Here is a 17,099-nt window from a genome sequence, read left to right as displayed (position 1 = left end):
TATTTTATTAAATGATTTAATTTTTATTTACATCACCAAAAGTTTGGAATTATGATTTTCTAATGTTTTTAAAGGTGCCGTAGAACATCTTTTCAAAAGATGTAATATAAGTCTAAGGTGTCCCCTGAATGTGTCTGTGAAGTTTCAGCTCAAAATACCCCATAGATTTTTTTTAATTAATTTTTTTAACTAATTTTTTGGGGCATCATTAACTATTCATCGATTCAGGCTGCGCAGCCCCTTTAAATCTCTCGCTTCCTGCCCCCCCCCCGAGCTCTCGACTATACAGTGCATAAACAAAGTTCACACAGCTAATATAACCCTCAAATGGATCTTTACAAGATGTCCGTCATTCATGCTGCATGCATGCATCGATTCCTGTGAGTATAGTATTTATTTGGATGTTTACATTTGATTCTGAATGAGTTTGAGGCTTATGCTCTGTGGCTAACGGGCTAATGCTACACTGTTGGAGAGATTTACAAAGAATGAAGTTGTGTTTATGAATTATACAGACTGCAAAATTAAAAATTAAAATAGCGACGGCTCTTGTCTCTGTGAACACAGTAAAAAACTATGGTAACTTTAACCACATTTAACAGTACATTAGCAACATGCTAACGAAACATTTAGAAAGACAATTTACAAATATCACTAAAAATATCATAATATCATGGATCATGTCAGTTATTATTGCTCCATCTGCCATTTTTCGCTGTTGTCCTTGCTTGCTTACCTAGTCTGATGCTTCAGCTGTGCACAGATCCAGACGTTAATACTGGCTTCCCTTGTCTAATGCCTTGAACATGAGCTGGCATATGCAAATATTGGGGTCATACATATTAATGATCCCGACTGTTACGTAACAGTCGGTGTTATGTTGAGATTCGCCTGTTTTCCGGAGGTCTTTTAAACAAATGAGATTTATATAAGAAGGAGGAAGCAATGGAGTTTGAAACTAAGCGTATGTCTTTTCCATGTACTGAACTCTTGTTATTCAACTATGCCGAGGTAAATTCAATTTTTGATTCTAGGGCACCTTTAAAAGCATTCTCTTATGCTCACCAAGGTTGTTTAAAAATACAGTACAAATATTGAAAAATTGTAATAGTGTGAAAAATTATTATATGAAACCCCTTCAGCCGTGACATATTCATGATACAGCACTAGCCTCGAGTACCTTATTGCTTTTATAAAACGGCTACCAATACAATCATTACAGCCAAAAATATGTATCAATGCAACTTTCATGAAGTAAACTTTCACTAAAAGCCTTCCTTCCGCCAGAAAAAAATAGTCCCTGACCATGAAGAGCAACAGAAGTTACATTTTTATGCCACAAGATGGCGGCAAAGACTGTCTTTATGAGTGTGTCAGTCAGTAGCAAAGACTTTTACATTGAAAAGACTGAATTGTTGTGAACACAGAACAAGACGCAACTGACAAATGCTTTGACTAGCGCTGTCAGTCACGGAAAACCCCTTAACTGTTAAAAGGACAAGATAATACATCGGACATTTAGACTGATTTTTTAATATGAACATAGGACTGACCTGAAGGAAAACGCTAATGACCAATCAGAATCAAGGACAGGAACTAACCGTTTTATAATTTAAATAATTTGTTGTCTATTTGAATAGATTTTAAAATGTCATTTATTCCTGTGATCAAAGCTGAATTGTCAGCATCATTACTCCAGTCTTCAGTGTCACATGATTTCACCTTCATAAATTATTCTAATGTGCTGATTTGCCTTGGTGAGCAGAAGAGACTACTCAAAAGTAGTGTATATAACACCTGAATGTTACCGACCGGTTCAAACACTTCTTACTTAATAAATCTGAACTGCACCCTTGCTACAAAATTATCTCTTCATTCGTGTCATTATCACAGAAGTGCAGCGGTGGGAAATTAGGGCAGCTAGGGCAGGAACGGGATGGAGAGAGAGGCTGCTGGAATTCAACGCTCTTGATTAGTGCCATTTAAGCGAATGGTTTACGGCATATAGGTCTGAGCTGAACAGAGTGAATGGATCCTGAAGACGTTAAGAGCCGTCTGTATGGGTGCCTAGCAACAGACGGGGGAAATGGATGTTGTCATGGTAGCCCAGTTAGCCTTGGGGAGTCACATGACTGCTTTTGCTCCCGAGGCTTCCCATGATTCCCACAAAGGGGGGTCCTGGTTCAAAGGGCCGGGGCAGCGAGGACCACATTACATCATCCAACAGGGAACGACCCGCCCACCCAAAACACAAAGCCAGGCCCGTATCTCGCTCCCTCTATCTTGCAATCACACGTTTAAGGGAGCCAAACAAACAATAACAGCTGCCTGGTGGCTTTCTTTCTACAAATAGCTTCCAAAATCAGGTTAAATGGTGAGTCTAATAAAAAACAGGTTTGTTTCTACTATCAGATTCATGTGATCTAGGAGTCTAGCAAGAATTTTCCAATAGTATCTACAACAATTGTGTGTGTATATATATATATATATATATATATATGTTAAAATAGAAAGCATTTCTTTTAAATTATAATAATAATAATTTACAATATTACTGTTTTCTCTGTATTTTTGATCCAATAAATTCAGCCTTGTTGAGCAGAAGACATCTTAGCAGACACCAAACAATAACATTTAAATATATATAGTGAATATTAACATTTGAATATGCATGTGTGTGTATATACACGCACACACACACACATTCATATGGTCATATCTGGCAAGTAAAATATGAAAGAAGACAGCAGAGTGGAGAACAGACAGAAGGGAAGGATACGATCTGTCCCTGGAAACAGCACTGTTCCTCTTATAACTTCCCCAAAGATACAGCCTACAGACCACATGTCCACTACACCACACACATACACACATGCAACATACTATCAGACACTCAATATATCACATAAAATGACACACATACTATATATTTTAATTTAATAAGTCTTTTCCAAAACCTGATTTTGAATACTACATAAGCAACTTGTATGCTCGAATCAATTGATTTCAATGCAGTTTGTTGCTTGGATTCATGCTTTCACAAATGCTATCCACATTTTGGAACACTCTTTCACTTGTGTTGCTTTAAAATGCTATCTAGGCAGGCAGCTCAACAGATTTATAAAGAGTACTGACTGAGGATAGTACATGTGACACATTTAAAAGATTATCCATCAATACCTTCATTTTGTTCAAAATCTCACTTCACTTATGAACTCACTCAGGTTCAGTGAGATAAAGCAATCTTTCATATTCATGATTTAAATATTCTAATTTATTATTAAACGAGGAGATTAGAGCCATCTATGTTAAAGGATTAGTTCACTTTAAAATAAAATTTTCCTGATAATTTACTCACCCCCATGTCATCCAAGATGTTCGTGTCTTTCTTTCTTCAGTCGAAAAGAAATTAAGGTTTTTGATGAAAACATTCCAGGATTTTTCTCCTTATAGTGGACTTCAATGGCCTCCAAACGGTTGAAGGTCAAAATGATAGTTTCAGTGCAGCTTGAAAGGACTTTAAACGATACCTGACGAGGATCTAAATAAGGGTCTTATTTAGCGAAGCGATCGGTCATTTAAAAAAAAAAAAATGTAAATGTATATGCTTTATATAAACAAATGATCGCCTTCCAAGTGCTTCCGGCAAAACCGCACTTTCGTATTCTTCAAAAAGCTTACGCACGTCCTGATATTGCTGAGTTAGATGCGTTCCTGGGTCAACATATTTTGTTGATCCTGGAACAACATTCTAGTCTGAAAATCTAGTCTTAACCCTATTCCTACCCCTAAACCTAACCCTACCCATAAGTTAGCCCAAAAATCAGAGGGAAATGATAGATGAATAACACTGATGTAGAAGCACCAATTCATGATTTTAAGCCTAAACTTGACATAATCTGTAAACTTGTCCCTCAAATCTGATTGATTGGTTGATTTGAATGTTGTTCCAGGATCAACAAAAATGTTTACCCAGGAACATGTTGAACTCAGCAATATCAGGTTATGCAAAGCGCACACTGTTTGTCCTACGCCTTCCCTATTCTACTTACAAAACGAACACAGCGCCAGTTCCATTTTTTCCGTAAGTGTTTTCATCAAAAACCTTAATTTCTTTTTGACTGAAGAAAGAAAGACATGAACATCTTGGATGACATGGGGGTGAGTAAATTATCAGGAAAATTTTATTTGAAAGTGAACTAATCCTTTAAGAATCTAAAAGAGTTTAGCAGAATGTGATACAGGAAAAAAAATCAAGGCCAAAAACGTAGAGGCATATCAGACTCAAAATTACATTTTCAACTTTCTTTAGTGTGTAATGTTGAGCATGAAAAAGGTCTACAAAGTTACAAAGCACAAAGTCACTCCAAAGTGAGTTATTCTCTATATCAGTGTGCACTGTTTCTGAACTCCCTGAAACACCTCGATTGTAGTTTTGAGTTTCTTCCGGGAATGAACACGTCACAATATTCCTCATTTAAATAATTCCTGCTTAAGGTGTACACAGATAAAGGGGCGAGGTCTGGTTGAGTTGTGTTAGTAGTGTGTTGAAACTTGCAGTTATGGTAAGTGGCGTGACATTTCTGAAACATGCTTGAAGCGGCTGACCAATCACAACACACTGGTCCAGCTGGCCAATCAGAGCACATTATGCTTTTCAGAAGGAGGAGCTTCATAGAGACAGGAACTAAACAGGGGTGTGTTTCCCAAAAGCATCGTTAGCCAACTATGGTTGCAAGTTCTGTTGAATTGTGTTGGTAACGACGGAACTCGCGACCATATTTGGCTTCGGGAAACGCACCCTAGAGAGTGTTACTGACAGACTGGAAAGTGAGGTGCTGTTATATTGTAAAATATGTGTTTGTTCTTTTGAACATTCAAGCATAAAAATCTATTCTAGAACACCCCAAAAACAAAATCAAGACATTGAAAAAGAGCATGATAAGTCCTCTTTAAATGCAACCAAAATGAAAATGTTAAAAACTTGTCAGGCTCTGGTAAAGTAGACCCTGTAGATGCTGACTAGGTAAGAGGTATCGAAGAGACAGCACAGCAAAGAAGTTCATTCAGGCATGTGTTAATGAGTTTTTAAAAAGACCCAAATAAGCCAAGCTTGGTCTACGGGATCAATACCTTAATTGCAGTTTGGAGAGCAGAAAAACAAGCACTGTTCACAGTTCACTGTTTTAACTCTCTACAATTGACCCTTAGCCGGGAGTTTGATTGACAGGCGATCTAACCAATCATAACGCAGAACAAAATCTTCAATATTCATCTGGGATTTAAGGGAATGAGAGAAGTGTCACAAAGTGGAAAAAGAGATTTATACAGCATTTGGATATTTAAGCTACACCTAAAAATAAGAAAACCTGAGCAAAACCTGCAGGTTAGGAGAACTACAGCCTTAGTTGATTAGTTATGCCTGAACAGATGAACACTGGTCCAGTCAGGTTGAGTCTCATGTGGACAACAAAACCATGAAAACCATAAAATAGTACTCGTAAAATTACTATAAGTGAGTGTGTGCTATTATTACGCTTGTTAAAACGGATGTTTTCACCGATAATTGATTTTAATTTATTATTGGCTAGTCAAATCAAGTCAGTTTGGACCCATTCATGAAGGATACAATCCCTCCCGGGGAATAGGATTTTGTGGCGCACCATTTCTCCCATGATGCAACCAACTGACCAAATATCCACTGCAGGCACAGAAGCAGGAAAGAGAGCAAAGAGAGAGGAAAGAAAAAGAGAGGTTAGCGTTAGCAAAAACAGTCATCAGTGACGGAGAGAGAAAGACCTATGTGAGTTGTATCACTCTCGCTAATTATATCTGCCACACATGTAATTAGACAAACGATTATTCCACAACTGCTCAGATCAAAGTTGAAGTTGGGGACAAACCTCAGGGAGGACCATTTGTGGCAGGAAATCCATAGCCTGACCTCTCTCTATTTCTCTCAAACTCTAAATATACACACTAATATTTAAGTCTTTAGTGCATTAATGAGTTTTCAAGCAGTGGAGAAACTGTTAGTATTTCAGTAAATTAAAAGCAGGTTAGCAAGAAATCTAACTACTGAAGTAACTTTCCCAAACACAAACTGCTGCTCATTTTAACACATACTTTTCAGTGTCAACAACACATAAATATTGTAATTTTAACATAATTTCCTGAAAGTCCTCCTGGAACGTTCGTATTTATGAGTGGTAAAGTCATAATTACGACATCAGGTGCGTTCAAGTTACTTTAGTCGGAGCAAGATGGCGATGTACCTTCTCTCCAGTACTTCTACAACTGATGAATAATGTGCATCTGTGTGTTTTTGCTTTTTTATCTTTTTAATTTATAAAGGTGCTATAAATTGACTAATTTTATATTCTATTATTTTATTGTGAACAAACATTTTCATTCATTTAAACAAATTTACCATCAATACAAACTTTGCATCCTACATATTTTCTCATTAAAGGTGATAGAGAGGATTTTTTCGTCGACTGAGAATCCAAAGACTGTTACTGAGTTTTTGAAATGAGCGCATGCGTAAGAACAACCCCCCTCCTTCGAAGGAACGCTTCCCAAAACTCGTAAACACTCCTATTGGAACACGAGTGTTTACCACCGGCATTCGCTGTGTCGTGTTAGTGGATTCATTATGTCGGACTCACCGCAGGTAACTCATAATCTGCAGTTGTTACTCCTGTCTCCTGACAAAAACATTGCATGCGGCGCCTGTAGAGTGTGGAAAGTTACTGGAGCGCGCAGCCACGCACGTCTCTTCCAAGGAACGTCACGGCAGTGATTGACAAGCCAGAGGGCCAATTGTTTACGCGATGATCGCGTAAACGATTGGCTGATGTTTTTATGGCCCTACCTCGTGCACAGATGATGTATATTAATATTATTCCTTTCAGTGCACCTAATAAATAGTCTTTTATCAGTTAGTAAAGACAGTTTCAAGTAATATTGCAAAAATGTATAAAACAAAACATCCTCTTTGGCACCTTTAACACGCTTCCAATTCAGAAACTCGGAAAGTTCAGAGTTTCCCACTCGTGTTCAGTCATTCAAAATGCAAAATAACCATATTTACTTTCAAAATGAAAACTTGCTTAAATACACAATGTAGTGAGGTCATGTGACCACAATATAGCATACTGCCATTTGCATAAAACATACTGCTTCACACACTTATTAAAATACTAAAATTGTTGGCAGACATCGACTTAAAGTCACAAAACTCCAATTTTGATTTCATGGGGTCTATAAAACCCAAAATTCTAGTGCTATTTGAAAGTGTTGGCCAATCTGCATGAAGCCCTGTGATTAGTCATGTGACCACAATATAGCATACTTCCATTTGCATAAAGCATACTGCTTCGCACACTTGCTAAATTACTAAAATTGTTGGCAGACATCGACTAAAGGTTGCAAAACTCCAATTCTATAAAACCCAAAATTGTAGTGCTATTTGAAAGTGTTGGCCAATCTGCATGCAGCCCTGTGATTGGTTTACCGTTCTCCTTGTAGCCCATGCCCAGGATGACCTCCGGGGCCCTGTAGTACCGCGTCACCACGTAGGGCGTCATCATAAAGCTAGTGCCGGCAGTTCTCGCCAACCCAAAGTCCAAGATCTTCAGCGTACAGTCGGATTTCACCACAATATTGCTAGGTTTCAGATCCTTAAAGGGGAATATGTGTCATGGTAAGTTGACGACAAGAGTTTATTGATTATTTAAATTGATCCTTCCAACCAGGAATGAATTTTGGTTCACGCAAAGTTAACATTATTTCATCATTATTGATCCTGCGCTGCGTATCCATGTCTCTCACCCTGTGGATGATGCCGGCTGAGTGCAGGTGTTTGATTCCACACAACATCTGGTACAGCAGGTAGGACATCCTCTCATGGTCCAGTTCCATCTGAATCACCTGGCAAAGGTTTGCGTCCATCAGCTCCATGACCAGGTAACTAAAGAAGTGAGAAAAATGAATTTCACAGGGCGGACAACAGCATCAGTGACTGTCGCATTGATTCTGTCATATTTCATTGGAATGGCTTCATTCATGCCTTCTTAATGTTCAAAAGAGACTGCTGTGGATCGATGTGGATCTCTACAACCTCTTATGCAGAGAAAATACTTTTCAGTTGATGACAGTCAGCAAGGCGGTGAATGGAATACTAACAGTCAATTGTATTCTGCTGAGTGCTCAAAAGCCATGGCTGCACATTTATGGATTAAACATCACATTTGTAATTTATTTAGTTCCAAAACAGAGAATTGAGAATTGACCCTCAATTAATCATGTGATATTATATATATTTTTCTTTTTTTTTTCTTTTTTTCTTTTATATTATTATTTTAAATGTACTTATAATTATTCTAAATATTAAAATGTATATAAAAAACAGTGTGTTACATTTATTATGTGTGTATGTGTGTGTGTATAAAAATCACAAAAAATTGTAACATGACAAACAAACATTTGGGTGGGGGGTTGTTGATTTATAATAATTTAGTCTGCATGAACTCATGCCCCATCCATCGTAACACTCAAATCATCCGGCTTTGACATTTTATACTCAACATATTGATCCTTCTCTAGATTAGTCCACACAGCGTGTAGAATAAATTAAGGCATGGGCGGCACTAGATTCAAGCATCGAGACCAACCAGAGAGCGAGAGCATAAATGACTGCAGGTGATAGATCACCCTCGCACAGCAACATCACAGCAGTTGTATTGGGACCCTGCATGAGCTCAAACACCACGGGGCAAGATGTAATCAACCTAAAATATCATAAATCACCCTAGCCGACTATACATTGTTTTTCAGCAAATATTTACACCAGTATTGCATATTATGTATAAAAAAACATTTTCATTATTAATAGTGTTTACTCAAATGCAAACACTTTTTAACAATAAATGTCCCCTTCCATTTCTGATCATATATTTCTTTCCCTAGGAAAGCAGTTTAGCTTGAAAAAAAAAAAAAAAAATGGCTTCAATGTGGTTTATCCAATCGGATTTCAGAGCCACAACTATCAGTTTCATGATTGTTGTTTAAACATTAGCAGCAAACGGTTTATATCCAGACTTTAAGAGTGTTTATTATTATATAATCAGCTGACTTCATGTCGGGAAAATGCCCAAACATTACTTACACATCTTGGAATTCCTCTAAAGACTTCTGTGGTGTGAAGACATTTAATAAGCTGATGATCTGGATGAGAAAAGAAGAACTTTAGTAAATCATGAAATTATACAATGATACTCCATTTTATTAAAGGAATAGTTCAACAAAAATTAAAAATGTATTAATATATAATAAAATGTAATTTTTTTATGTTCCACAGGATAAATAACAGCACACATGTTTTGAATGACACAAAGGTGAGTAACCAACCGCTCCATTGGATTAATTATTAGGAATTAGTTCACAAAAAAGTAAAATACAGTGTATAGTCCTATGATTGTATGACAACTTTTGAATATATATATATATATATATATATATATATATATATATATATATATATATATATATATAAAACTACTTATTTATTTAGTTCCACAGGTTAAATAACAGCACACAGGATTTGAATGACACAAAGGTGAGTAAATAATGGCAGTACTGTCGTTTATCTCTGAACTATTCCTTTTACTACTTATTTAGAATAACATGTAAGCAAACTTTGCCCAGTTATTTTTCTCGAAAAGAGGTTGAGAGATTAATAAAAGGACTAAAAGTTGAGGATGATAGAAAAAGCACATTTATATTTCTGTCACGTCCCAGCTGTCCTTTATAACCCGAGTCTCAGAAAGAGAGATGGAGAGAGAGAGACAGAGAGACAGAGACAGAGAGAGAGAGAGAGAGAGAGCGAGGGGGGAGGACAGGAGATCTGGCAGCAGCATTGTGAAGTGAACTCTTCAGTTGCCAAAAAAGTGTTTCCTCTGTCTCTTAACACTATCACTCCCTTTCTTTCTTTGTTATTCATCATCCAAATTCTCTCTCTCTCTCTCTCTCTCTCTCTCTCTCTCGGCCTGAGGTTTGTGTGCTGTATCAGGTACTGCATTAATGCTCAATATGGCAGGGAGCAGGAACAGAAGTCCCGCCTTTCAGTTTAACAAACAAATCATCTGCTTATTTACTCTAGAAAATGCAAGCACATTAAATAGGCCTGAAAAAGTACAGTTTTTAGTTACAAAAGGGTAATCCTCCAGGGTCATTATTCTCTAATTACAAACACCCTGAGATTTCTGAATTGAGTTTAATGGAGGGTTTAGCTTTCTGAGCCCACTTTTTGTCTCACAGGAAACTGTTTTTAGCAACAATTGCCATCTAATGGGACAACGGGTGAGAGATATTGAGCTCTGGCACTCACATTTTTGTGATTGACACATTTCATAAGCACCAGCTCCCTGTATGCTCTCTTGGCGTGAGTCTGGTTCTGAAAGGGTCTGCTGAGTTTCTTAATGGCCACGTTTCTGTCCAGGACGGCATCATATCCAGCACTGCCAGAGAAAGAAAGAGAAAAAGCAACATTAATGTGTGCAAAACAATAGGTGCGTCCCAATTTGCGTACTTACACAGACACTACATGGTGTGCATAGAATCATAGTGTATACTTTAAGTGCATAGTGAGGTTATTGAAAATAATGAAATTCATTTAAATGTTTAATCCATTCAGAGTGGAATTCAACACAAATGATCATCTAAGGCCGTGTGTCCACCAAAGCGTTTTTAGCCAGCTGAAAACGCTAGGCGCTCTGCTTAAAACGCCTATCTGTGAGCGCTTGAGAGCGCTTCTGCAGCGCAGCGTTTTTTTCCGTTGAGACGCTTTGTTGCTATGATACGGAATATCTGCGACACTGTTACTTATAACTGATTTTGCAGGTAATTTGTTTCAGACTAAAAATGTTCACACAATGTGAAATTACTTGCTATGTATGTTCGGAGACCAGCAATATTAATTCCTCATTCATTTTGTTTCGTTCTCTGTTTGTTGATGTTGTTGTACAGCAAGAATGTTGTGACAGTTGGTCGGTGTTGTATTTGTCCCGCCCCTCCTCAACTCTGATTGGACGGCTGGCTAAAAAGTGACGAGCTGATTGGACGGCTGGCTAAAAAGTGACGAGCTGATAGGACGGCTGGCTGAAAAGTGATGAGCGTAGCGTTTTACTCAAAGTTGATCATTCTTCAACTCGAGGCGACCAGGTAAAAAACGCCGAGCTCTCAGCGTTTGAGCGTGAAAAAGACGCTCAGTGCCTCGTTACGCTCCTGGCGTTTAAAAAACACGGCGTTCCCATTGAAAACAATTGAAAAAGTACGCTAGCAGCTGGAAAAAACGCTTAGGTGGACACGCGGCCTAACTATTGGCCTAAAAGCAATATTAAAGATGCAAAATGCTTTTTTAATTTGCAGCTAATTTCAATTTGTATCATCTAAAATTATGAAGGGTATAAAATAAACTAGATTTGCAATTTCACAAAGAAATGGTGAACGTTTTATGTAATGTAAGTTTTGGTTCTGTGAAAATTAAATGGTCAGCATACGTCTTGTTGTCAGTTTGAACAGATGTAATGCCAATCACAATTCAGTATGCAAATAAATGCAAGAATGAAGACCAATCACAAAGCAGTAAGCAAATATCACAATGACATCACCAGTGTCAGTTATATTTTGAATGTATAGTACACTGAACATTCTATTCATGTGACCCCTTAAATGCATGAATGTTTCACCAATCATTACATATTCGGGTCTTTAGTGACCCAGATGTATATCTAACATGGACAGCTCTCTAACTGCAGCAGTAGTATCGAACAATGAAAAAACATGAAAACCCAACGTGTGTGTGTGTGTATGTGGCTTCAATTCCAAAGCACTGCAGAAAACAAGGTGGCCAATGGTGATATATATATATATATATATATATATATATATATATATATATATATATGCAGTAGTAGAGACGTTGTTAAAAAGCACTATATTTTTTATGACCAGGTACAGGGAGTGCTAGCAGAGGCCATCATGTTCTGAAAGCTGAGGTTTATGACTAAATGCTTCAACCCACAAGGCTGCACTGAAAAAGTCTGCTCTTTAACCATGTTGACATGCGCTGGTAAAGGTTAAAATGCCACTGCTAAAAAAAAAGACATAAAAATAAAGACCAATGTGACTCACATAGGACCAGGAAATACAACAGTGATTGAAAAATGATTTCCTCCTGTGGCACTTTGTGAGTCTGCCATGTTCTACAGTCAAAACTGACATTCAGTCCCACATAAAAACCTATTAAAAAGCCTTGTGTGTGAATAAAATTTGTGATGTGGACTCTTTTCGAGATGGTCCTCACTGCAGAACATGAGATCCAGTGGGCAAGGTTAGATCCAGATCCAACTCCTCCCACTTTACATATCCCTAAAGCTACCCATCTCCACCCCCTGGATCTGGATCCTGGATCTCATGTTCTGCAGTGAGGAGCTACTGCTCTTTTCGGCTTTCAATGTAACCTTTTTTTAAAAGCTCCACTACAACCCAACAGTCAAAGCTGCATGTTTACACCTGAATAATAGTGTGAATTCAAGAACGCACAGGCCCATATGGATCTTTGATTCACCTATGGATCATTTGAGTGGACAGTCAGAGCTGTGGGGTTTGTTATACAGCAGATGGCCAAAGCAGAAGGGGGTGAGGTACAACAAAACAGGTTTTCTAGGAGGGGTGAGGAGAAACCCTACAGTACATACCCACCAGGGTTGCAGTTGACTAGAATTAAAACCATAAAAACACATGCAGACATGCACACATATTATACACTAATTTTTTTAGCCCACTAAACAATGTTTAGAAAGATATTCTCTGAGAGCATGAAAGTTTCTAAAGCACTTTTTTGGAAGCGAGGACTGATGTGTCCATGGTAACGGCAGTTTCAGAGATTTTTTTGGCTAATGGCGGCCATAGATACCCATTTGTGTCAAAGATGATGTCATGGCCGTCTCTCTAGGTGGTTAATGCATTGCAGTATTGCTCTTCGAGAGCCCTGCCTACAGGCAGCTGTCACAAACCAGACACCATTTTAACTGCTTTAACAGCACATTTTAAGCTACAGCATAGGAAACAGTTCATACAAATAAAAAGACCTGACATATAACCACCGGCACTATATCACACTAGTGAAATCCAAAGGAACAGTTTGTCTAAAAATATTCTGTTATCATTTATTACACATTTTCCAAAAGAAATATATTCTTTCTTCTAAGGAATAGAAAAAAAACTGATAATCGTTAATTCGTATTGATAAGCTCCAGAAAAAAGTCACAAAACAACTTAAGCTCATACGACATGTCTTATGATTTGTATGAAAAACAGACTGTGACGGCAGGAAACAGGCAGTTTCAAACTGTGTTTGTGAGACTGTCTTTAGATCACTGCAGTTTTGATAATTATGTTGATATTGAAAACACCACAAAGACATATAAATAACATTAAAAACTTGATATTCACCACAGGGGGACCTTAAAACTTTCAGCATTTTTGGAACACTAAAAATCAACTTTATTTATTTTTTATTAAATACATTAAAGACCATATTTAATCACTATAATAATAGCACAAAACATCTCATGCCCCAAACCCAACACTGAAGAACTCTATGTGGAGAACAAGTGGAAATGATGACTAAGTCACTGACAGCCATAGATGAGTTTTGTGACAGCCTGGTGAAATTAAACACAGCCTAGTGTAATTAACTTGACATTAAGTTCATCACAGTGTTCAGTCCCTCTGCCAGCTGCTCAAGAATTTGCTCAGAACTGTCCTATCAACTTGTTTGTGCTCTCATTATTTTTCTTTCATAAATGACAGAGTCTTTGTGCCTAAGATTGTTCTTGTCATATATGCAAGACATGTAAATAAAGGCATTTTGATATGGGGGTGTATAATAATCAGAAATTAGTACTACCGTAGTGCTCACTGCATACTAGTATTAAAGATGCAATATGTAATTTTTCGCCACTAGAGGTCGCTTATGCAAAACAAAGGCGTAGCTAGATGACGCCTTGATTTCGCGGAATCATGGGAGATGTTGTCTTCATGTCTACAGCCAGTGGAAATGAATCCGACGGGACTCTGTAAGAAATCATATTCATGGATGAGGTAGTGTATTAAAGATTTATTAACATTACTGTAATATGAAGCAGGGTGTGGCTGAAAGCCGTTGGAGCTGAACGAGGCCGCTGGAGTGATTGCTAATGAGAGACAAGCGTGACACACGGCTCGAGAGCAGTTTAGCTTTTATTATGCCGCAGACGAGCACTTCCGCTTCTTCCGGTCATGGGTATGTGGGGTAACGCAGCGCTGTTTATCATATTAGATACATTTGTTATAGTTGTTATAATGCTACTCTGTTCGTTCTCTCAGCAGCTACTATGAGACACTTGTTGCACACTGCAGTAAGCTAGATCGATATTAGGCATGGTAAAGCATAAGTACTTCGCTGTAAATCAAAAAAAGGAGATTTAAACAATTAGATTTACTGTGTTGAGCTATATAACATAATTAGTTTTCTGTCGATGAATGTATCCAAACAGTTGTTCCCTTGTCCAACAAAACATATAATATATTAAAGTGTCCTTTGGTGTTTCCATGGTTTCTACAAAATAAAACAGAAAACTGAGGGTAACGCAGGGTATGATGTCATTGATAGGCAGGTCCATGTCTGTGTCCTGGTTAAAATTACTTATTTCTCTGGATTTAAACATTCTTGGAAACATGTACTGTACGTTCCCTGCTTGGATTTTTATACTTTGTACGCGCAGGTCACACATGCGCATTTTTTTTTTTTTTTTTTGCAATAATTAGTTTATCCACAGGGTGGCAACCGTGCTCTGGGGACATCGATTCACAAGGTAGTCGGAACACATGCAAGCTACAGACCGGAACACATGCAAGCTACAGCGACAATGGAGGCCTACATAGACTACAGATTGTGCGAAGATGTTAGAAATCACCCTCATTTGTACAAATCTAGCATGAAAGAATACAAATATATTCACATTGGTTGTAACTTGTGACGAGACATACTATACCCAGGGCTTTATACATAGCGTTTACTCTACAGTTCAAAAATTCTCTTATGCTCACCATGGCTGCATTTGCTTGATCAAAAATACAATATAAAGTGTTAAATATTTAAATGTTAAAATAACTGTTTATATATATATATATATATATATATATATATATATATATATATATATATATATATATATATATATATAATTCCTGTGATTGCAAAGTTGAATTTTCTCCAGTCCTCAGTGTCACATGATCTTTCAGAAATCATTCTGATATGCTTATTTGCTGCTTAAAGAAAAATTCTGATTATTATCAACATTGAAAACAGTGTTACTTCATATTTTTACATTTCTTCCAGAATTCTTTGATGAACAGAAAGTTCAAAAGAACAGCATTTATTTGATATAGAAATCTTTTGTGACATTATAAATATCTTACTGACCCCAACATTTTGGGTAGTACATGCATAAAAATAGTACGCGAATATAAAACAATACTGTAAATGTTCAAAAAATGGTAGTATGCCATTGCAAACCCTCACTTTGAGGACACACATCAAGCTACCGTCAGTGAAACACATAAATGTGGAAATAGCATATTGCTTTCTTCCACTATTTGGGCCCAAAAATCCCCATAGAGTCTGACAGCATCTTTTTGATTCTTGAGAATTTGCCTTGGTATTGCATAATGGATTATGTAATTCAAAACAGAGTGCTTTGTTGCATTTGTTCATAATGTTGTTGTGCATGCTTGTTTGTTTTTCTAGATGTACTAGTATGCACTTATACATTTACTTTCTTGGCACACACCTTTTTAACCAAAAAGCAATAAAGAAGAGAGCTCTGCAAGACACAGAATCTCATTTTCTGTATTGGGGTGTGTGTGTGTGTGTATGAGATATGATAAATTATTAGCGACTGAACCTTTAGCAGCAGCACGATGCCAGATGCTCATGGCTCTGAGTATTAACTCTGAGGAAGCAGCACTGCGTCATTTAAATATTCAGCATGTAGCTTTCCTACATGGACTGTGAATGATATGATGGATTCGTTTAATAACTCCGCAGATCCAGGTAGCTAAACTATGCCATAAAAATGTTCATGAAAATGTTGTGATAACCTAACCAACATACTTAATAATTTGATAAATGTTTGGTTTGTTTAATGAAAATAAATACACACACTTAGTTTTTGAAAGAAGTCTCTTATGCTCACCAAGACTGCATTTATTTGACCAAAAATACAGTAAAAAGAGATATATTGTAAAATATTAACTTTTTTCTTTTTTTATACATTTTCAAATATATTTATTCCAGTGATGGCAAAGCTGAATTTTCAGCATCATTACTCCAGTCTTCAGTGTCACATGATCCTTCAGAAATCATTCCAATATGCTGATTTGCTGCTCACGTATGAGCAAAAACTGTTTTCAACATTGATAATAAGAAATTTGAGCACCAGATCAGCATATTAGAATGAAAATTCAGCTTTATCATCAAAAGAATACTGTAAATTATATTTTAAAAAATGTATTAAAAATTGTTATTTTAAATTGTAATAATATTTTTTGTTTTTACTGTATTTTTGATCATATCAGTGAAGCCTTGGTGAGCAGAAGAGACTTTCAAAAACATAAAAAAACATATTATTCCAAAATATTCCAATAATATTCCAAACCTTTGGTCAGTAGTGTACTTTTTGCAGAAATGTTGCAAACGTTATCAAACTTTTGTCAGCACTAAAATGATTCTGTCACATTCATTATTCATATTCAAGTTTACCAATAATAAAATATTAATATAAGTAATTATATTCTGAATTCAAATTGTCACACTGAAAAAAATTCAAAGTTGTAAATAAAGTAGTGCTGTCAAATGATTAATCACTATTAATCACATCCAAAATAATAATATATGTGTGTGTACTTTGTATATTTATTATGTATATATAAATACACACACATACATGTAAAAAATTTATACATGTATATTTATATATAATTTTTTTTTA

General features: G+C 36.7%; 1 protein-coding gene across 11 annotated transcripts in view; it reads right to left on the bottom strand.

Moving 5' to 3' along the window:
• mapk10 (mitogen-activated protein kinase 10) overlaps window positions 1-17,099 on the bottom strand; it is a 92,789-nt gene that overhangs the window by 19,563 nt on the left and 56,127 nt on the right. For 9 of the 11 annotated variants that reach the window (XM_048165758.1, XM_048165757.1, XM_048165760.1 and 6 more), the window contains exons 5-9: window positions 10,391-10,520; window positions 9,170-9,228; window positions 7,834-7,972; window positions 7,517-7,682; window positions 5,630-5,701 (exon numbers count right to left, since the gene is read on the bottom strand). In XM_048165758.1, the coding sequence (XP_048021715.1) occupies window positions 5,630-5,701; window positions 7,517-7,682; window positions 7,834-7,972; window positions 9,170-9,228; window positions 10,391-10,520 (566 nt within the window). Of the gene's footprint in view, window positions 1-2,779; window positions 2,852-5,629; window positions 5,702-7,516; window positions 7,683-7,833; window positions 7,973-9,169; window positions 9,229-10,390; window positions 10,521-17,099 lie in introns of all 11 variants that reach the window. The other 2 variants (XM_048165750.1, XM_048165753.1) reach the window with 1 other exon arrangement.

Source organism: Megalobrama amblycephala, linkage group LG18 (assembly GCF_018812025.1).
Source record: "Megalobrama amblycephala isolate DHTTF-2021 linkage group LG18, ASM1881202v1, whole genome shotgun sequence".
NCBI lineage: Eukaryota > Metazoa > Chordata > Actinopteri > Cypriniformes > Xenocyprididae > Megalobrama > Megalobrama amblycephala.
This window is presented reverse-complemented; position numbering and strand designations above follow the sequence as displayed.